General features: G+C 41.9%; 1 protein-coding gene across 1 annotated transcript in view; it reads left to right on the forward strand.

The window, feature by feature from the left end:
* Window positions 1–22985, forward strand: part of JMJD1C (jumonji domain containing 1C) — a 244008-nt gene that overhangs the window by 152418 nt on the left and 68605 nt on the right. The window contains exons 3-4 of the mRNA XM_065407152.1: window positions 10042–10147; window positions 20239–20363. Of these exons, the coding sequence (XP_065263224.1) occupies window positions 10141–10147; window positions 20239–20363 (132 nt within the window). The 5' untranslated portion in view covers window positions 10042–10140. The remainder of the gene's footprint in view (window positions 1–10041; window positions 10148–20238; window positions 20364–22985) is intronic.

The following is a 22985-nucleotide window of genomic DNA, read 5'->3' on the forward strand; positions in this document are numbered from 1 at the left end:
GGCAGTCACGGCCCACTCGACCAGGGCGCAAGCAGCTTCAGCGGCTTTCCTGGCACAGGTCCCAGTCCAGGAGATCTGCAGAGCAGCCACCTGGTGGTCGGTGCATACCTTTACGACCCACTATGTGGTCAACCAGCAGGCCCAAGAGGACGCGGGGGTTGGCAGGGCGGTCCTCCGATCAATTGTTCCGTGACTCCTACCCTCCTCCGAAGGTAAGCTTGTGATTCACCTAATGTGGAATGGATGTGAACAAGCACTCGAAGAAAAAACGGTTACCTACCTTTTCATAACTGTTGTTCTTCGAGATGTGTTGTTCACGTCCATCCACCACCCGCCCTCCTACCCCTCTGTTGGAGTCGCCGGCAAGAAGGAACTGGAGGGGGTTGGGCCAGCAGGGGTATATATGCACGGCGCAGTGGCACCGCTTAGGCGGGGCCCCCGCCGGCCCGCCGGGTGCCGCTAAGGGAAAAGTTTCCGATGCTCGTGCACGCGGCGCGCGTACACCTAATTTGGAATGGCCATCTCGAAGAACAACAGTTCTAGCCCTTACACTTGTGAAGAAAAGCTTGAAAATTTGAAAAAGAACAACAGTTACGAAAAGGTAGGTAACCGTTTTTTTTGCATAAGTCGGAAACGTATACCTGACCATTACACCGTAAGTGCGGATTTGCGTACTTCGGGTTTGCGTAACCCGGGGGGGTGTCTATACTGATCATCTTAACAGATGGAAGGGGGGAAGGGAGTGGGAGTGAAGCCAATGGTTATGGAAATTGGAAGTTTCTTCAGATAAGGAAATGCAGAGAGGGAAGGAAGGAGACAAGACATGCAGGAGGAGAGCTGTAAGTGGGGGAATAGCTCAGTGGTTTGAGCATTTGCCTGCTAAACCCAGGGTTGTGCGTTCAGTCCTTGAGGGGACTACTTAGGGGTGTGGGGCAAAATCAGTACTTGGTCCTGCTAGTGAAGGCGCTGGGCTGGACTGGACTCAATGACCTTTTAGGGTCCCTTCCAGTTCTATGAGATAGGAATATCTCCATATATTATTATATTATTATATTAAATAATGGTGATTGTGACGGTGAGCCTCTTTTTCCACTGTTACTAAATAAGGTACTAAACAAATAATGGAAAATTTAGTTTATACTTAGACTCTTGATCTTTATGCAAACTTCTCATTTATATCAACTTTAATTTTATTTGATTGAGGATAGCATATAGTCGTAAATTTATACCACAGACCATGAGTATAAAACAATTTAGCCCTTTCTAGAGTATGATTCTGATACCTCTCTCTGTAAAGTCATTAGTTATTCCCTGCTCCCGTACTTGGAATCATGATTTTCAGCAAGAAGGCCTATCCATTTATACTCTTTTAGGTTCAAGCCTCTGCACATAGTACTGGTCAGAAGGGAGTATCTCTCTGCTTTCTTTTGACTGTCATTTTCTAGTGATCAACTTTAAGCTGCATACCTGATCAGACCCTTGGTTAGGCACTTCTTTTCCACCTGAAGCCTGAACCTAATTCTTTGTACCTTCCCTTTATGCCCTCAGAGCTCTGTTTCCTGTTTATGCTTTTACTTTGTCTCAACTAGGGAAAAGTGGTCAAGCTTAGATCAGGCTTAGGTACCATGTGCTAGCTAAATCCAACATAAACTTGACCTTTTTCCTAGCATAAATGCAGTATAATGCCCTGTAGCACGATTTAAATGTTTTAGTTGTAGTCTAGGCTCCTGCTAAGCTAAAATGGAGCTGAGGTAGGAAAAAGATCAAGTTTAGATTGAGTTTAGCTAACATGTATTAATTAAGCCCCGCCTAAGTGTGAGCACTTCTCCTAGTCAAGACTAAGCCTTTAAATACTCTTCATGGTCATACTTTCTGTGAGGAACTTTTAAAATGTTTGTTTCTATCCAGGATAGCCTCTCAGTCTTGCTTTAGTCAGGAGGAGGGGTCTCATAGTTCCAGGGTGAGCTGTGTTTTGGACCCATTAGTTCTTCTTGAGTGCATCCCTCTGGTGATAGGTTTCACTACCTTCACACTTCTCTGGGTAGAACTACACAATCCTGCCACTCTTGGATTGGATCTCTGTGCTACGGCCCCCTGTTTATCAAACGTGATAACACAATGGGCACAACTGGTTATGGCACCTGTAAGCCCTTTTCCTTAAAGAGCCTTTGACCACCAGCTGTTTAAAGTGTTTAAAGCTGTTTAAAGTGATTGGGGGGAGGGATAGCTCAGTGGTTTCAGCATTGGCCTGGTAAGCCCAGGGTTGTGAGTTCAATCCTTGAGGGGGCCACTTAGCGATCTGGGGCAAAATCAGTACTTGGTCCTGCTAGTGAAGGCAGGGGGCTGGACTCGATGACCTTTCAAGGTCCCTTCCAGTTCTAGGAGATAGGATATCTCCATTAATTAATAAAAAAAATTACTTAATAAAAAGCTTTTTAAAAATAATATATTATTTACTCACCCAGAGGTGCATAGCAAGCAGAGAAAAAGCATAAAACAACAAAAAGCCTATATTCATCTGGGTCTTAGCTAAAATGTATTCTTTCCTTGCAAGTTTTGGGTAAGTTCCACTCAGTCCAGACTACTCTACTCCTGATCTGCGAGATACAGACAGCTCCTACTACCTTCTCTTAATGTCTCTTTGAGACTATTCTCCAGCTGCTGCTTCCTGTTCTTACCCCCCTTTCCTCTCTAGGTTTAGTATACCCTTTGATCCTAGGCTCAGGCCTGAGAAGAAGAAGAGGTTGCTAGCATAGTAGCCACGTAGGCATTCCCCAATTAAGTTTCCTCCATTGTTTCCTTAAGGACCTTTGTTATTTTTTTCTGGTGTTATCTTATCTCTTTCATTTGTTTCATTTCACATTTGTTCCCCCAATCACCCAACAGCCTTCTTTGATTTAATTCCTTGCGGTCAGGCGAGATAATATCAAGCAGGTATACTGAGGTGCATATAATATCAATTTAAAAAACACAACACCTTTCTCTGTCTCCACAAGGGGTTAAAACCATCAAAAAAGATGATGATGGGGAGCATCCAGCCAGCAAAGAGAAAAGGGAGGGGGAAAAGGGAAGAGAGGTGAAGATCCAGCTAACAAGGGGCAGTAGGGAAAGGAGGAGTTTATCTTCTGAAAAGGCTGAGGGCTAAATAGAAATTTGGAGTGTGGGAGAAGGAGGTCATTTTGATTTTTCTGTAGGAGGGGCCCACTGCTAAAAATTTCTTGGTGTCCAATCCAACTGTTGTTATATTTGATGACAAAATTTGCATCCAAGAGGAGAAGGATGCAAGCTTTCAGCAATCTGAATATTAAAAATGACACTTGTTATTGCCATTGCTCTCTGAAAATCTAGAAAGAGCTTTAAATCCAATAAATTCCTGAGACTGAAGACAGCTTTGACAGTTTGGACAGGCATCTTTATCTAAGGATGCAGTTATAGCCCTTGTAGATTCTTTAAAATGATTCCTGTGCAAATAAATAACTGATTCTACCCAAATGATCTTAAGTCAGCTAATTTTTATCTGGGTCTTTACCTACTCCAGACATTGAGATAGCAAGAAAACACCTCTGTCAGGGTTTGAGAAAAAAATATATATAATATAGATCATTGTTTATTATTAAACTTGTGTTAAAACTATATAGTGTTCCTTCAGAAACCCTTTGTTGTCATTGTGTGTCTTGAGGTAATGCATATGTATAAGGGATACAGATGATAATACCATGTAAAACTAAACACTGTAAGTTAGTTGTGTAAACTGAATAATGTGAAGTGTAATGTTGATAGTTGTTTTTGTAAGTGGTGGTATGTGATGTAGAGAACATTGGATAGAAAATATTTCTGACATGCAAAGAATTTTTATTAGGGCTTTCAAGCGATTAAAAAAATTAATCACAATTAATCGCAGTGTAAAACAATAATAAAATACCAGGTATTTAAATATTTTTAGATTTTTTCTACATTTTCAAATATATTGATTTCAATTACAACACAGAATACAAAGTGTACAGTGCTCACTTTATATTTATTTTTGATTACAAGTATTTGCACTGTAAAAAAACAAAAGAAATAGTATTTTTCAATTCACCTAATACAAGTACTGAAGTGCAATCTCTTTATCATGAAAGTTGAACTTACAAATGTAGAATTATGTACAAAAAACCTGCATTCAAAAATAAAACAATTTTAGAGCCTGCAAGTCCACCCAGTCCTACTTCTTGTTCAGCCAGTCGCTCAGACAAACAAGTTTGTTTATATTTGCTGCCTGCTTCTTGTTAACAATGTCACCTGAAAGTGAGAACAGGCGTTCGCATGGCACTTTCGTAGCTGGCATCACAAGATATTTACGTGCCAGATATGCTAAAGATTCATATGTCCCTTTATGCTTCAGCCACAATTCCAGAGGACATGCGTCCATGCTGATGACGGGTTCTGCTATATAACGATCCAAAGCAGTGTGGACCGATTCATGTTCACTTTCATCATCAGAGTGAGATGCCACCAGCAGAAGGTTGATCTTTTTTGGTGGTTCGGGTTCTGTAGTTTCCGCATCGGAGTGTTGCTCTTTTAAGACTTCTGAAAGCATGTGCCACACCTCGTCCCTCCCAGATTTTGGAAGGCACTTCAGATTCTTAAACCTTGGGTCGAGTGCTGTATCTATCTTTAGAAATCTCACATTGGTACCTTCTTCGCATTTTGTCAAATCTGCAGTGAAAGTGTTCTTAAAATGAACAACATGTGCTGGGTTATCATCCGAGACTGCTATAACATGAAATATATGGCAGAATGCGGGTAAAACAGAGCAGGGGAGACACAATTCTCCCCCAAGGAGTTCAGTCGCAAATTTAATTAACGCATTATTTTTTTAACGAGTGTCATCAGCATGGAAGCATGTCCTCTGAAATGTTGGCAGAAGCACAAAGGGGCATACGAATATTTAGCATATCTGGCCCGTAAATACCTTACAATACTGGCTACAAAAGTGCCATGCAAATGCCTGTTCTCACTTTCTGGTGACATTGTAAATTAGAAGAGGGCAGCATTATTTCCTGTAAATGTAAACAAACTTGTTTGTCTTAGCGATTGGCTGAACAAGAAGTAGGACTGAGTGGACTTGTAGGCTCTGAAGTTTTACATTGTTTTGATTTTGAGTGCAGTTATGTAACAAAAAGATCTACATTAGTAAGTTGCACTTTCATGACAAAGAGATTGCACTACAGTAGTTGTATGAGGTTAATTGAAAAATATTATTTCTTTTATAATTTTTACAGTGCAAATATTTGTAATAAAAAATAATATACACTTTGATTTCAATTATAACATAGAATACAATATATATGAAAATGTAGAAAAACATCCAAAATATTTAATAAATTTCAATTGGTATTCTATTGTTTAACAGTGCAATTAAAACAGTGATTAATCACAATTAATTTTTTTAATCATGATTAATTTTTTTTAGTTAATCGCGTGCGTTAACTGCATTTAATCGACAGCCCTAATTTTTATCTGATCAACACAGACTGAAACTTCAAGCTTCTGAAATACTTGATATGTCTGTACTCCGACTATACCTGGAGTCAGTGGGACAAATTCATCTCTTCATGTAAATTATCACCAGAGTTGAATTTGGCTCGCTGACTGCTGAATTCAAATGAGACCCCAGTATCACATGAATATGTAGAAGTTAATATTTAGGAAATGCTTGTTTTCTCGTGTAGCACTTGGTGAATATAACATTGTAAACATATTTTTCAAGTGTGTTACATGCCATTTTTTATTTAATTCATGTCTTAAATCATCTGAAAATCTCTAAGCAGTAAGAGGAAGCTGTAGTTAATTAAACCACAGATGGCAAGGACTAATGTGGTGCTGACCTCTGTGAGGACTGCAAAATCTACTGAGTCTTTTTTTTTTTTTTTGGTGAAATACTGCAGCTGAAATGAGTTCTTATTGTTACAAAGAAAATGTCGTCCTTCATGCATTAAACGTCGTGTTGCAACGTTGTGATTTGAGGAAGGCACCTTCTAAATCCACATTTTCAGGTGCTTATGATATTATAGAGTACATTTTAGCTTTGGCTGTTTTTCCATTACTGAGGCTTTTGTGTCACAGACCATGGTATCTTCCCTCCTCCTTGGTCAGACAGGAAGAATTGACAGTAATTGGAGAGTTTTAAAGCCCTCAAAGCGGGGCTCAAATTGGGCAGTGATGTGGATATATACTACTCCTCCATTTGCTCTAAGCTCCAGAGTTGCAGTTTTCATTTTAAAACAAAATCAGTCTCTAGCCCTTACTCTAGCCCTTGTTGTTGAATTTCAATGAGGTGTTAATTCAAATGTCATAAGACTGGCCATTCTGGGTCCGACCAATGATTCAACTAGCCCAGTATCCTGTCTTCTGACAAATGGAAACGTCTTCATGAAAATCTCTGTTTAGACAAAGTCACTGTTTTGTGTGTGGGAGGAAAGATTTAACAAAAGTTTTGACTATCTTTAATCTACTGTACATGACATCTTATTTTGGTGCCACAAGTATCTGGCAGTTGGGTGAGTATCACCACTTCCACCTAATATCCTTTCTCCTGTCTCCCAAATCAAGAAGGAAAGAAGCAGGGCATCTGAGACCCACTGGGGAGTCAAGCTCAAGGGTCCACTAAGGATATGGAGCCCTGCATTATATTTTGAACAATCTGAAGAATCACATTTTGGTATCTCAGGTGGACAGAATTTGGTTTGTGGGTGGAGCTTGGAAGAATATTGCTGTTTTGTGGGCTCTCCCCACAATTTGATCCTTTGTCTCTTTGGGTCACCTTCAAGTTCCTAAGTTTGATTCCTGACTCAAAAGATTTCTGAAGTAGGACAAGTAATCTGTAGCTTCCCCATCAACTATCTTGGATGCCTCGTTGTGTATTTGGAGCCTGAAAATGCTTTCTTGGACAAAGAAACTGTTTGTTTGTTTCTTGTGCTGTCTGTCTCAGCACTCAAACATACCCTGTGGTCCTGCAGTCTTACTGTGCCTGACCTTTCCACTCCCGCTACTGGGAGAAGCAGGAGGGGGCCTGATTAAAATGGAATGATGGCAGTATAGCTCACAATTCCAGCCTGCTCCACCACATCGTAAGAAAGGAGAGACTATGGCATAGGTATACTCATGTTCTCAGAAGAACTTTGGAACATTTACTTAAGCTCTTTTAGGAAAATGGACTCCCTTGCATTGTTCAAAAATTCCAGGGAAGTCCTAAAAGCTTTGCAGTGTCTCATCACACAGTGGGTCAGAATCTGAATCCAAGAGCCAAATAGATAAGTCAAATAATTTTTGCTCGGGTAGGAAGAAAACCACTCCACTAGAGCTGTGTCCATATCTTGGTGGGGTGGAGGTGGTAACCGCAGATGAGCTCTGTAAAGCCTTAAATGACCTGGGAGTTCTTCATTCAGCCTTCATCCACAGGTTGCTTATGGCCATGCTACTTTATGCAGCTGTCTTCTGGAAAGATAGTAAGCATGGGAATACTACTTCTCCATTCCCGTCCTTCGTTTCTGTGGCCCTGGGGCACTTTCTCTTGCCAGTATTTAGTCTAGTCCTCCTCTTGTATGAGATGCTGCTACTGTATTAAGAATGCAGAGACTTTGCTATAGTCAACTCAGAAGGGCAAATTATAATCCCATTTACATGATAATTTGCTTTTTGTGACAGTGGCAAGCCAGCACAGACATCTACTCAGAGGAATCTTGGGTTCCAGGACTGAGGGAAGACTAATCTTGGATTGGGAGGTAACAAGACTAACACATTTTCTTTCAGAACAGAAGAACTCAAACTGTGGAAATTGGCAGAGAAGAACTATAGAGATCATGAATATTCTACAATTTGACTGGTCGTCAGTCTAGCTAAGAAGGAAGTAAGAATCCAGGATCTGTGCTGTCTTGACCAATCACAGGAAGTACCTTTATAGGGTAAATGGGATTATATTTTTTTTTCTTTAGGAAAGTACATTGCTAAGAAGTAAAACCAGATAATTCCAGACCAACTGCACCGCCTGCAATGCCATCTTAAAAAGGAATTGAGGAAGCTGCAGGTCTGATGGCTTTCTTCTTGTGCTCTCTACCAGCCTTTCTTGTAGGGCACAATGAAGCACTAATGTGTTCTGCTCCAAAACACGTTATTATATTTGAATGTATGACCGAGTGAATGCAAAAAAATCAGGAAATTCAAAGGTAACATGAACTACAAAAAACATAATACAGCCACTTGGCATATACATTTAATTGAATATACAAAAGTACAACACATGCATAAGGGGGTAGAGTTATGGTGGTTGTGGGAACCATTATTTTGAATTTCCTGACATACTGAGCTTAAATTCTCATATTAGAATTTCGCCTTGACAGTGATTTTTATTGACCATTGACCAATTATTTTAAGTGTGTGTGTGTGTGTGTGTGTATATAATAATCAATGCTGTGTAGAGAATAACTTTCTATATTAAATGCTTATAGGACAGTATGCAGGGCAGTCTTTATTAAAGGATGACAAATCTTAATGAACTTGTTCAAATGTACTCTTTTCTGTTTAAAAAGGTATATTTTCGTGTGATTATTTTATATAAATACGAGAAGGCCATAACAGAAAGTATGTACAGTCAAAACCCTAGTTTTCAGGATATTTTTCTCAAGGTATACTTTATTTATTTTTGTGGATTAATACATTTTGAGATATTTTGGGAGATCTCTTAGGCGATAAGTGGTTTCTTATATATGTTTCACATATTGTCTTTGCTTTTTGTTGCTGTGACCTCATGTTTAATGAATTGGAGATGTATAATAAGATATCAAGTGGAGTAAGCTGTGTGTGGGGGTAGGGGTGTAAGAGTTGAAGCCTATGCAGTACTGTGGGTGGGAGACAGACTTAGAAAACTGAAAATCTGTGTCAGCTTTTGGACCTCTAATTAGATTCTTCACACATCCCTTCTCCCATTCTAAGGATAGCACTTTTGAAGGCAAACACTTCTAAGTGGTAACAAGCAGACACTAAAAGGAAAAGGGCAGTTATTGTTAAAATATTTTATAACCTATGTGCTGAGGATCTCTCTAATTATTTTCTCTCTCTGTGGGGGCCTCCTCACACAACTACATGTACCTTCTGTCCACTGTTTCCAAGATGTGCCCATGTACTTCTCAAAGAGCCACACTATGGCTGTTGTTCCTCCCAGTTACTCTAGGGCTCCTGCCACTGATTTCAAATTCAGGAGTAGTAATTGTGCTTTGAAAGAGAGAGAGAAAAATATCAGAGCCCAGAGGTGAATCAACAGGTTGTAGTAGATCCCATGACTGAATAAGCCATGTTTCTAAGTACAGAAAAAAAATGTTAATTTGTGTCTAGATCTGCCTTTGTGAGGACAATGCCACCAAAAATGGATTTATTTAATTTTCTAGATACTTTCTGATTAACTCAAAGATGTACATTGGAAAGAGAATTTGTTCTAAAATAAAATCTTTGTTCATGAGAGTTTGGACCAAAACTGAAATATGTCTTACTTCAGTCAAGACAGTTTACCAGGTTCTGTGTAGTATTAAAAACTAGCAATAGTAGTTTTCTTTTCTTACATATACACATGCATTTGTTGGTATAAATATTTAAATTCTCTCTTGCTGTGTATAAAAAATATGAATTGGACATTCCAGGCTTCTGATTTTAACGCCACTTTGTTGAAACAAATGTTACCGTGTTCTTGTAAACACTGAACTCTTTATAGGGTAACGTTAGGTTATAGGGAAGGCCTCATTTATGAAAGTGTGATCCTATTAATAGCTTGTAAGTCTGACCATGTATGGGATCCGGTGTACTTTTCCTCATGAAATCACTCTTATTACTATCAAATACAGCTTGCACGTATGAGATTTTTCTAAAAATAACCTCTGGATTTGTATTGAACCAATACATTTTACAGTCTTGTTTCAAATTGTACTTTGGAATTTGTTTAGAAAGATAAACATCATAAATGTTATGAATAAACATAACATATGGTTCTTTTTTAAATCTCTACTTTAGGACGACGTAGACAGTCTAAACCCAGTTCTCAGGGACAACCCGCAGCTTCACGAGGAAGTAAAAGTCTGGGTAAAGGAACAAAAGGTTCAGGAGATTTTTATGCAAGGTAATTTGAGAAATGTGTGTGTTTGTATTATTTGTATTTCCTGGGGTGGGTTGGGGGTGTGTGTGTGTATTTTGAAGCACTAGGTTGAATGGCATTTATGCCTAAGTGGTATTATGATAGAGCATATCTTCCATAGTTCAACTTTTCTAAGTAGGCCTTTTGAAAATAGGTTGTTAAAACAACAAAACACAATTGGGAGAAAAGCTGTGATGTAAATATACACCCAGATTTTCAAAAACATGCATAAATGTTCATGCACAGGTTTTTTTTTTTTAAAAAAAAAAACGTGGGTCACACCCTATAATAATTATGCATCAGTTTAATAATACCATCAGGCTGAACGTTGGACATTTTATTCATGATTTTGGTGTTGAGACTAGTGATGGTGCTTTAATCAATAAATAATCAATAACCACATTTTCTTTTTAGTCGACACTATACTGTTATGTGCTCTAAAGAAGGAAGCATTCTTTGGGATAACAAAGTGTTAGAAGTACAACTGATTTTCCCTTAGAACTGCTCAGCTCCAATAACAATGGCCTGCCATTTATAGTTGTGCTTGTTTCCAACCAGTTACTGTTATATTGTGGTAACTATATCTGAAACGCTCTCTGATTTTGTGCTGTATGAGGGCCTGCTGAGATTTTGACATGTGGCTTTCAAATTGTTGATGTTTTGTAACTCTCAGTCCCCATTCCTATATTTACTGCTAATCCATGAAGTTGTTGGTTTTCTAGTTTGTAACATGGAAGTTTTGTGAAAGCTGACGTGAAGTAGGGGAAGGGGATTATTTGGAGCAACTTTGCTCATAAATAATTCTAATGTAGCATATATTTCCTATTGTCATGTAAGTGTTTGTAGAATCAAGAACTAAATCCCTAGTTAAATAATGACACAAATTTTGAGGAAAAAATGTGCAAAACAACCAAACAGAATTCAAAGTATGAGCATAAGCAAACTAGAATTTTGAAGAACAAATCATGCCAAACTTCATTGCTGCTTTGATAAAATTACAAAATTAGTGGGTGAAGGGAACACAATAGGTCTAATATCTGAAGTTTAGTAATTCTGGCTGGCTAATGGATGACAAACAAAGACTACTGAAATAGACAATGTACTCAATTGTGGAGGAAGTATCTAGTGTGGTGACACAAGGGTCAGTATTAGATTTAGTTTTATGTGATCTGGAAGAGGGAGTTAACAGTGTGCTGATTAAATTTGCAGAAGATAATGGATTGGGAGTAGCATGAACTCAAGTTAGGGCCAAATACACAGGGAATTAAAACTGAATTTGTTCTACTTATTCATTTTAATTTTAATATAATAAAAACACACCTATATAAGGCTGTAGGCACCCCAACTACATAATACAACAAAACACTAACATCATTAAAATAATTGTTCAGAAGAAACTCTGCCAGCCTGTCCCCTACAAAAAAGCTCCTTTTCCACCCCTTCATCATTCCAGAAAGCTTACCCTTGTCAAAAGCCCTATGAAACATGTTTTTGCAGCATGCCCAGAAGGTCATCAAATTCAGGCTGTTTCCAACCAAGGGTTGGAGCAGTTCCAGAGCCTCAGACCTCTTACAGAGAATGCCTTAAAAATAACAGGAGTACTTGTGGCACCTTAGAGACTAACAAATTTATTTGAGCATAAGCTTTCGTGGGCTACAGCCCACCTCATCGGATGCATAGAATGGAACACACAGAAAGAAGATATTTATACATACAGAGAACATGAAAAGGTGGAAGTAGCCATACCATCAATCCCCTCTTTTTTTTATAATGAAGGGGATTTTAGCTCAGGTACCTCTGGTGACCACAGCTGTGGAGGTGTGGCATGGGGAGAGGTCATTTCTCAGTTAGCCAGGTTCTACGCCATTTAGGGCTTTTGTAGGTGATAACCAGCACCTTAAACTTTGTGCAGAGACCAGTGGACAGCCAATGCAGTTTCTGGAGCACTAGTGTCAAATGCTCCCAGCAATGTGGCCTACCCAGTAAAGCGAGACATTGCATTCTGTACCAGCTTCAGTCTCTGAATGATTTTAAGGGAAGGTTGATTTTAAGGGAAGGTTGATTTTCTTTTTTGGTGATTCGGGTTCTGTAGTTTCCACATCGGAGTGTTGTTCTTTTAAGACTTCTGAAAGCTTTGCTCCACACCTCGTCCCTCTCAGATTTTGGAAGGCACTTCAGATTCTTAAACCTTGGGTCGAGTGCTTGTAGCTATCTTTAGAAATCTCACATTGGTACCTTCTTTGCGTTTTGTCAAATCTGCAGTGAAAGTGTTCTTAAAATGAACAACGTGCTGAATCATCATCCAAGACTACTATAATATGAAGTATATGGCAGAATGCAGGTAAAACCATGGAGCAGGGGACATACAATTCTCCCCCAAAGAGTTCAGTCGCAAATTTAATTAATGCATTATTTTTTTAATGAGCGTAATCGGTATGGAAGCATGTCCTCTGGAATGGTGGCCGAAGCATGAAGGGGCATACGAATGTTTAGCATATCTGCCATGTAAATGCTTTGGAATGCTGGCTCCCATGCGAACACCTGTTCTGACTTTCTGGTGACATTGTAAACAAGAAGCGAGCAGCATTATCTCCCATAAATGTAAACAAAGTTGTTTGTCTTAGCGATTGGCTGAACAAGAAGTAGGACTGAGTGGACTTGTAGGCTGTAAAGTTTTGTGGTGTTTTGTTTTTGAATGTAGTTATGTAACAACAAATCGACATTTGTAAATTGCACTTTCATGATAGAGATTGCACTACAGTACTTGTATGAGGTGAATTGAAAAATACTATTTTTGTTTATCATTTTATAGTGCAAATATTTGTAATAAAAATATAAAGTGAGCAGTGTACACTTTGTATTCTGTGTCGCAATAGAAAACAATATATTTGAAAATGTAGAAAAACATTCAAAAATATTTTATAAATTTCAATTGGTATTTTATTGTTTAACAGCGCAATTAAAACTGTGATTAATCACTATTAATTTTTCTGAGTTAATCGCTTGAGTTAACTGCGATTAATCGACAGCCCTACATATTAGTATTGCTTTTTGTTGCTTCCTTGTCTAAAAACTGTTGGGGTAGCAAGCTTCTAAGACTCACATACAAAAAATGTTGTAAGAAGTGGACTAATGTAGAATCTTTATCCTGCTGAGTGAGATGGCCTTTCATTCTTCACCAGGCTATCAAGATTTGTGTCTTAATAAGACCAAGCAAGATAACTGGTTCATTCAAGACCAGTTTGACCACACACTGTAAATAGAGCAACAAGATGTACAGTTTTACAGTAACTTTTACAAGTGTAAATACAGGAACATTTAAATCCAAGTTCCCTGTAAGTTGCGTGGCTGTGCAGCAGCCTATTTATCGCCACGCAGGTGCTCAGGGAACCTGTCCGGGGATCAGCTGGGGAAGGGACGCCTCTCTCCCGGCCCCAACCTAGCCCGGCCCCCAACCTGCTGCGGCTGGGGTGCCCCTCCGCTGGCCCAAACAATGCTATGGTCTGAACCCAACTGGGGCAGCCCAGACCAGATCCACGCGCGGCCCGGGCGCCCCTCCCCCGGCCCAAACCCAGACCCCTCCTGGACCTGCTTGGGTGGGGGAAGGGGCGCCTATGCTGCAGCCTCAGCCCCGGAGTTGCCATGGGAAGAGAGAGCTGGGGGAGTCCTCTCTCCCTGCTGTAGCCCTGGAGCATCCTCTTATACTCCAACTCCCTCATCCCCAGCCCCACCCCAAAGCTTGCATCCCTAGCCAGAGCCCTCACACCCCTGCACCCCAACCCTCTGCCCCAGCCCTGAGCCCCTTCCCACACTCTGAACCTCTTGGCCCCACCCCATGAATGTTATGTGCACCAATATGAATCATAGAATATCGGGGTTGGAAGTGACCTCAGGAGGTCATCTAGTCCAACCCCCTGCTCAAAGCAGGACCAATCCCCAACTAAATCATCCCAGCCAGGGCTTTGTCAAGCCTGACCTTAAAAACCTCTAAGGAAGGAGATTCCACCACCTCCCTAGGTAACCCATTCCAGTGCTTCACCACCCTCCTAGTGAAAAAGTTTTTCCTAATATCCAACCTAAACCTCCCCCACTGTAACTTGAGACCATTACTCCTTGTTCTGTCATCTGCTACTGTGTCACACATCACCTCCATATTGATGCACATAACAAAATTAATTCCACACATGGGTGGGAAAAGTTAGAGGGAACAGTGATTTTAACCTATCTGATATTAAATCCACTAATAGTAAAATGTACTTTGAATATTGTATGACATACTTAAGATGCATTAAAAAAGTTTGCCTTTCTTTTTATAATCACAGATTCTGCTACCCTTATTTATGTTGAGTAATACCTGTCTCTGAGTATTCCCAGTAAAATCAGTGGGAATTAATTGCAGAGTAAGGTTCTGCTGAACGTAAAAAAGGGCAACAGAATCTGGCAGAAATGAATGAACGATATTTTAGTGTTTTACATAAGTTAGTTCTTGCTTTGAAAAGCTTAGGTTTAGTTATAAGCCTTTGAAAAAATCAGTTTGCACATGCTCAATAAAGACTTCTTCAATTTTAGAAGCTAAAATCTTCAAAGATTCCATCCTCACTTAAGCCTCTCTCAGCCTTTAGTGCTGATCAGAGTGTGCATGCGCCATCCCTACTTATGTGCCATTCCCTTACTGCTCCTTTGTGAATGAACTGCACATGTGCCATCCCCCCAGAGCGACTGAGTATGCTCCATCCTCTTACAGCTCCTCTATGTGACTGGACTGAGCATGCTCCAGCCTAAGGCTACAAGAGTGAAACCAGATTTTCCCTGTAATCGCTGGGATGGATCCAGAAACTGGAACTGCAAGCAAAGAGAGTTTCTCCTGTGCTCACAATGACACCACCCTCTACCCCCCACAGCACCCAGGCAGCATGGAGGAGGAAACTGTCTGATGTGAATGCAGAGGGCACAAAAGCTGGTGCAGGGGAGAGGGAAAGGAAGTAGATTGAGACAAGGAGTCCAGTGAGACTGGGACTGGAGGCAGGGGGAGAAAATTGGGACTGACTGGGCAAGGACACTAGGACTAGGGACTGAGTGGTAGAAGAAATTGGAACTGGGAGTCCGAGAGAGGGGATATAGGAGATTGGGACTGGGAGCTTGCAGGTATGAGACTTGAACTAATTAAGCAAGGAGAATAGGAGCCAAGTAGAGAAACAGGGTGCAGGGAGGAACTAGCTATGGGAAAGAACGCTGAGGAACTTGCGGGGCAGAGGGGAGATTGTTACTGGCGGGGACAATGAGACCGATTCTGTGAACAGTGGGGGAGGCACACAAGGAGGGAGAGGAGACAGATCTGACAAGTAGGTAGGGTACAGGAGGAGCACTGTCATTGGCTGGGCAAACAGTCTGGGAGTTGAGAGGTAATTGGTATTTGGACAGCAAGCCCAGAAGGGGCGACTAAGTCTGGCTGAGCAAGAAAACTTTTGGAAGGCACAGGACAGAAAAAGGGTCAAACTTGAGAAAAATTGGCAGAAGAGGAGTCTTTGCCCACTTGATACACTCCCTGCCAGACCCAGGAGTGGAATCCAGGATTCCAGAGTCTCATCGTTCCTCTGCTGTCAGCAATTATCAGTGAAATCCACTGGCAAAGTACGTGTCTCATCCCCCTCTAATGCTGGTCCATATATAGGATGACAACCTACTATTGCTATCAGTTGCTCTGTTAGTTCAAGTGGCAAAGATCTGTGTCGTGGATCTAAGATTCCAATCCTGCTGATGAATCGTGGGTGTCAATATGATGTCACATGATGGAATTTCTGTTTTTTTCAGTTTGCTGTTTTAAAACCCTAGGAAACTACAGGCAAAAACCTGGGTTAAAAACATTTGGGTTGCTATGTCAAGCTCTCAAAAGTTAGCAAATGCCAGGATTAAGGTTGTCTGTGCAACTTTAATTTGGTCCCCCGGTCATATGCATTATGATACTGTCTTTAATTGCATGATGACATACTATTTTTTCCATTGGACCCCTTCTGCATTCAGTGCACAAGATGGAACTGCTTTGGGGGTGAATCAAGGTTGTGTAGTGAAGGATACTATTGCCTATAGGATCCCTGTTCCGTTTGCTGCAGAATTTGGAAGGTGTGTAGTGAATGAGGCAATGGGTTGCAGAAAGAGAAAGAATGGTCTCCTGGTTAAGGCACTTGAAAGCTGCCTTGGGGAAATACTATCCCTGTTTCTGACACAAAGTTCCTATGTGATATTTAGCAAATCACTTAAATCAGACTTTTTCCACAGGTGCCCACTAACTGTGTTTCTCATTTTCTGGATATCCAACTTGGGACCCTGAGGTCTGATTTGCAGAAGTGCAAATCACAGCTGCAACTGAAGTCAATAGGAGCTGTGCTTTGAACATACCAAGTGCAATATAATGCTAAGTATTTTTAAAAATCAGGTCCTAGAAGTCTCAAATTGAGCTCCCAAAATTGTGGAAACATTTGATCCTTATCTTCGTGCCTCAACTCCCTAGCTGCAAAATAGGGTTAAAACCACCCCTTCCTCTGTCAGAGGCATTGTAGAATGTAAATTAATGTTTGTGACGCATTCAGAAACTGTAGTGGTGAGAGAGAGAGGCCAGGTATAGACTATAAACCTACATTGGTATAACTAGGTCACTCGGGTGTGAAAAATCCACACCCCTGAGCGACGCAGTTGTACCGACTTAACTGACGCAGTAGACAGCTGTGTCGACGGGAAGGCTTTTCCCGTTGACACATCTACCTTCTCTCGCAGACGTGGATTAAATATGCCAATGGGAGAAGCTCTCCCGTTGGCATAGTAGGGTCTTCACTGAAGCACAACAGCAGCACGCAGCTGCACTACTACAGCATTTTAAGTGTAGACCCGCCCAGAGATAATGAAAGTGAGTGGAGCACGTTTCTAATGCTCATGGTTGTGGGGAAACGATTGAAAACATAAACCCTACAATCTCAGAAAGCAGAAGGCAAGTCTCGTGATTTTTAATGCTTTAGGCTGACGATGCTGAGCTGTCTCATTTATGTTGTGTATGTAGCCTTCTTTTGGACTTGAATTTGTTCATGTACTGTTCATATACTTTTAAAGGACAGTGTTTAAGATTTCTTTAAGAAGTTTACACTTTTTAAAACTAGAGCACAATTCTTTTTTTTTAATTAAGGTAAAGTTACAATAAAATGTTAAAATATACTGCATTGTACATTACTTATTCAGGGTCAGGTTAATATTCAAAGAACCTGGCAAAAAGTTCTGGTTTGCTGGCTGCGGAGCCTTCCTCTGAGTACACTAAAAAGTGTCACCAAATTTCTAAATACCTTCCCACTTTGGGGCATTTCTCTTAAGCATATACTTGGTGTGAAAGCTGTTCCATTACAAGGACAGTCCTTATTTTACTGTACCACAGTTCCATAGCAGGAAAAGTCACATTTTTCCAATAATGTGCAATACAATGTCTTCAATAAAAAGAAATTAATTTATTGTTTTGTTCAAAATGTAGGTCCTTTATTGGAGCATTAAGTAAGCAGATCAGGGGTCTCTACAAAGCCAGCATTTTGTCACAAGATAAATCTCTTTCATAATTTCCTCCCCAAATCATCTAATTCCTGAACAGAAGCACCACATATGCGATTATGGTCCCCATTTCCTGCAACCCCTCCACCAGAGTGCTCCCTAGTAGCAAAAATGTGGCATCAAATGCCATCTATACAGCAGTTGATTTAAAAAAAAAAAAAAGTTCTTTGAGCCACACAAACTGAAGGTGTATATCCCCATTCACATGTACAGACCCACTTATTCAGCTCAGTTTCTTTGTCCAAATCCCTATCCCATCTTTTCATCTGGGTTGTTTTCTTAACATCTTTTTTAATCAAAATGATACATATCTTCGAAATTAAATCTTTGTTCCAGCTTGCTCCTGGATCAACTCCACATGTGGTGAAAGGTCTAGATAGAGCTGTCTTTTATTCAGATTTCACAATAAAATGTTTGACTTGTAAATATGGAAAATATGGGAACTTTATCTTTACATTATTACATATCTCTTGATATGATTTCAAATCAGGTTTCAGGAACAGCAGTCCAAATTGAGTAAGCTCAGCTTTTACCCACAATGCATAATCACTTAGATATTTCCCAGGCATAAATTCCTAATTATTAATGAAAATACTGTAGCTAAGGATGAGGGGCCTCAGTGAAAGGAATTTGACAAATTTGTCCAAAGCTGCTAACGTGTTCTGGATGAATGGGTGATTTTTTGATTTTTGTTGTTGTTGTTGTTGCCTACATTTCTTTTTAATGAAACTATAAATAGTTGTATTTAGGCTCCAGTCATGTTCAAGTTTTACCCAGAGTTTGGATGGTCTGTCATTAATCCAGCTGATCACATCTTTTAATTGTTGTGCATAATAACAATAAGTCAAATTAGGGTACGCTGGCGCACCTCTTTTTATAGGCTTATACAGAACTTTAGAACTCACCCTTTGTCTTTTATGACTCCATATGAACTTTAATATCTCATCATGCCATATTTTTAATGTCATGTCAGAGAAACCAACAGGTATGCACTGAAACAAAAATAACTTTGGGAGGACATTCATTTTTACTGAAGCTACCCTGCCTAGCCAAAGAATTTCATATTTGTTCCATTCCTCCAAATCTTATGATTTTATTCCACCATGGAGGGTAATTAGCCTTTGAAATATTTTTGTTTCTCCACCATTATTTATTCCTTAATATTCAAAGATTTCTTTACCCATTTAAATGTATGTAGCTGACAATGGTTTTTGACCCTTTTGGGACTATTAAATCCTAAAATTTCAGATTTATCATAGTTTATTTTGATGCCTGATACCTGACCACATTCCAAAGTCAGTTATTCTATAATTTTTAATGAGACTTCTGGATCCTCCAAATATAACAAGACATCCTCAGCGTACAATCTATTTTCTGTTCTAATCCAGAAGGTGTCTTGATGCCCTTTACTAAATGGATTTTCTCACATTCATTTGCAAATGGCTTTATTGCCAAAGCAACCAACAAGGGGGATAAGGGCAACCCTGTGTCATTCCCTAGACAAATTAAAAGGCAATGATTGATGGCCATTAATCAAAGCAGATGCTTAAGGATCAGTATACAGGACCAATATGCCTCTACAAAACTGATTTCCAAAACTAAACTTTACTAAAATCTGTCTGAAGTACTCCCACTCTAGCTGGTCCAAGGCTTTCTCAGCATCCAGAGAAAGAAGCACACAGGAAGAATTGTAAGAATTAACATTGTAGATCAAATTCAGAGTTCTTCTGAAATTATCAGATAGATGCCTACCAGCAATTGGCTAAGACTGGTCTGGGTGAAACTATTTGGGCAAAATGACACTCAGTCTTTTTGCTAGCAGCTTGGCATAAGTTTTAGCATCCACATTAATTAAGAAATAGGTCTGTATGATACACAACTGGAAAGATCTTTTCCTTCTCTCTGCCGTTAAATCATTCACTTAAAATAGAACACAATTCTTTCCATCTTTTTGCGGCTTGTTATGGGGCCACTAGAAGAGGTTGGACCACTTTGCTTTTCTGAACTACCTCAGTGGAAGTAAACTTTGTGGTCAGTGATGGACAAACTTGGCAGCTGCAGAACCCAAACACGGAGATCTAAATTTTCTCCTGAAAAGGCATCTAAGCATGTGACCAGCCTGTTCAACAGCATCTGTATAATCTGCTGTGACACACTCTTGCCTTTCAGCTTATTCTTTTAACCTTTTGTGGTTCGGTTTTTTTCATGATTTGTCATTACAGATGCAGCAAGAGTTAGTAAGATAAGAAAACTGTTATTTGAAAACATTAGCATAATTGACCTTAGAGAATCACTAAATCATGTTAAACATTCCCATGCATTCCAAAATGTCTTTTTGAATCAGAAGTAAAATGCACAGGCTGGCCAGTGTGCTAGATACACATCTGGTTTGTTACTCATTCCCTGTGCATTGTATTGTAAATGCTACATGATCAAAAAAAATGTTTGGGCTGAATTTTTCAGTGTTTTTCTGTAACATTTTCCTTTTAAAGGTCCATATTCCTTAAACGGATATAGGGTGAGAGTATACAGACAGGATTCTGCCACCCAGTGGTTCACTGGTATAATTACTCATCATGATCTCTTCACCCGCACTATGATTGTTATGAATGACCAGGTAAATATTATGACCCTTACTCAGAAAAGTTTTATGCCCAGCGTAAATGTTTGATATTTTTTAAAGTGTTGTGGTAGTGTTAGATTTATTATGCTGTTCTCTTCAAATGGGTACAAGTATATCTCTTATTAGTCTGAAAGTGGTGTTTAAACAATATGCATTTAAGCAATAAATCCAACATCTAAGATTTTAGGTTATCTTATATAATCATTACCTGATTATTGAAGTCCTTGAAATGAAGTAATCTAGAACCAAGAATCAGTCTTTAATATCGGCTCTGCTTCGAATTTGTCTCCTAGCACTCCAGTAATAACTTTTTCTTCTTCGAGTGCTTGCTCATATCGATTCCAATTAGGTGTGCGCGCGCTGCGTGCACGATCGTTGGAGAATTTTCTACCCTAGCAAACACCCGGTGGGTCGGCTGGGGAGCCCCCTGGAGTGGCGACTTCATGGCGCTGGATATATACCCCAGCCGACCCAGCGCCCCCTCAGTTCCTTCTTACCGTCCGTGACGGTCGTTGGAACTGTGGAGCGCGGCATAGCTGTCCTCCACTCTCCCTAGCTTTACTCGTTAGTTTTGTTGTAGATAGTTGTTGGTTGTATAGTTATAGATTAGTAGTTTCGTAGTTAATAGTTTTATAGAGTAGTCATAAATAGTTAGCGGGGGTAAGGGGTTTTTTATTCCCCCCTTTCCCCCCGGCGTGCAGCTGGGCTCATGCCCAAAGCTCCTGGCTTTAAACCGTGCGCGACCTGCGCTAAGCCTATGCCAACGGGAGACCCCCACGACTCTTGTCTGAAGTGTCTAGGGGAGTCTCACCAGACGGACAAGTGTAAGTTCTGCAAGGCTTTTCGGCCCAGGACCAAAAAGGAGCGGGACTTTAGGCTTAAACAGCTCCTTATGGAGGCGGCACTTAGCCCAGATCCTCCTTCGGCGCGCCAAGTTCCAGCACCGAACGCCTCTGTGTGCAGCGCCCCGGCGCCCTCGGGTACTGTACCATGAGGAGACGCGGATAAGGCCCCACGGCACCGTCCTCCATCGGCACCGCATCCGCCGCAAGCCCCTCGGCGCCGTTCCCTGTCTCCGGGTCATAAAAGACCCCATAAAACTCAGGAGACTGCAGCACAACAGCAGGCACCGGCTCCCCCCCGCACCAGTGGTGGAGTCGCGTCCGGCTTCAGAGCGCCCGAGGGTACAGGCATCATCGACACCGTTGACTCCAGCACCGGTTGTAGGGCTGTTGAGTTCGGTGCGGACTGGCTCCCCATCCCGTCCCGTGGTTGAGCCCTGTCTCCCGTCTACTCCGGAGACATTTGCGACGGCGAGGGACCTCATTGCCCTCACGGAACCGGCGCTGTCTCAGACCGCGGCACCGCATCTGCTCCGCACGGTGCAATCCAGGGGCAAGCCTGCCCTGATACGCCCTCAGTCTCCAAGCGTGGACTCGCGGCACCGCTCCCAGTCTCGGAGCAGGTCCCGACGCCGCTCGCAGTCCCGGCACCGGTCTTCATCACGGCACTGGTCGTACTCGCGGCCCAGATCTTCCTCCCGGCACCGGTCCACTTCTCGGCACCGACCTGAGCATCGGTACCGTTCAGAGTCTCGACGCAGTTCCCGGCACCGGTATGAGCGCCGATCCCGTTCGAGAGGCCGCTCCCGGCACCGATTCTACAGACGGTCTTCTTCGCGATCCAGATCTGGATCCCGGTACCGGCATGGCCATCGGCACCGTTCTCGCTCCCGGTTCCGCTCCCCGGCACCGCACAGAGACCGCTCTCCCGTGGACCCGCACCGCTCAGCACCATTCGAGGACAAGCCACCGCAATCACGCTCGGCACCGCCCTGGCCCTCAAGATCTGCGTCCCCCTCTTCGGAAGGGGCCTCCCGCTCAGCCTATCCTGCTCAGGGTCAGGCTGCGGACGACCTGGGCCATTGGCAGGACGGGGCAGAGGACCCTAGACAGAACCCTGCACATTGGTCTTTCTGGACCCCATGGGCATATCACCAGGCACAAGGGGCTCCACCAGCGGCCTCTCGCTCGGCACACTCTGAGCCCAGGGTACCAGAGGCCACCATCACCCGTCCTCCCCCAGCGGGTATGGAGGCCCATGTGCCAATGCCCACGCAGGCCCCAGACCCCCGGTGCAGGGGATCCTGCACATCAGGGACCCTCGGACCCGGACCCACCTCTGGATCCTTTACCCCCTGAGGCATCCTCCTCATCTTCCCCAGATGAGGCGGTGGCGGGCACGACAACCTCGGGCCCACCCCCGATAGACCTCCGTGCTCACCAAGACCTGTTACTTAGGGTGGCATGGAACATGGACCTACAGGCAGAGGAGATAGTGAAGGTGGAGGACCCGGTGGTGAGCATCCTCTCAGCTGATGCCCCATCCCGGGTGGCGTTGCCCATCATCCGAACGATCCAGGCTAATGCTAATACCATATGGCAAACCCCTGCCTCCATCCCGCCCACTGCCAGAGGAGTAGAGAGGAAATACTTTGTCCCCTCTAAAGACCATGAGTACCTCTATACACACCCTCAGCCGTGTTCACTAGTAGTCTCCTCGGTGAACGCAAGAGAGCGCCATGGTCAGCAGGCGGCAGCGCCCAAATCGAAGGAC

The sequence above is a fragment of the Emys orbicularis genome, chromosome 7 (genome assembly GCF_028017835.1).
Source record: "Emys orbicularis isolate rEmyOrb1 chromosome 7, rEmyOrb1.hap1, whole genome shotgun sequence".
NCBI lineage: Eukaryota > Metazoa > Chordata > Testudines > Emydidae > Emys > Emys orbicularis.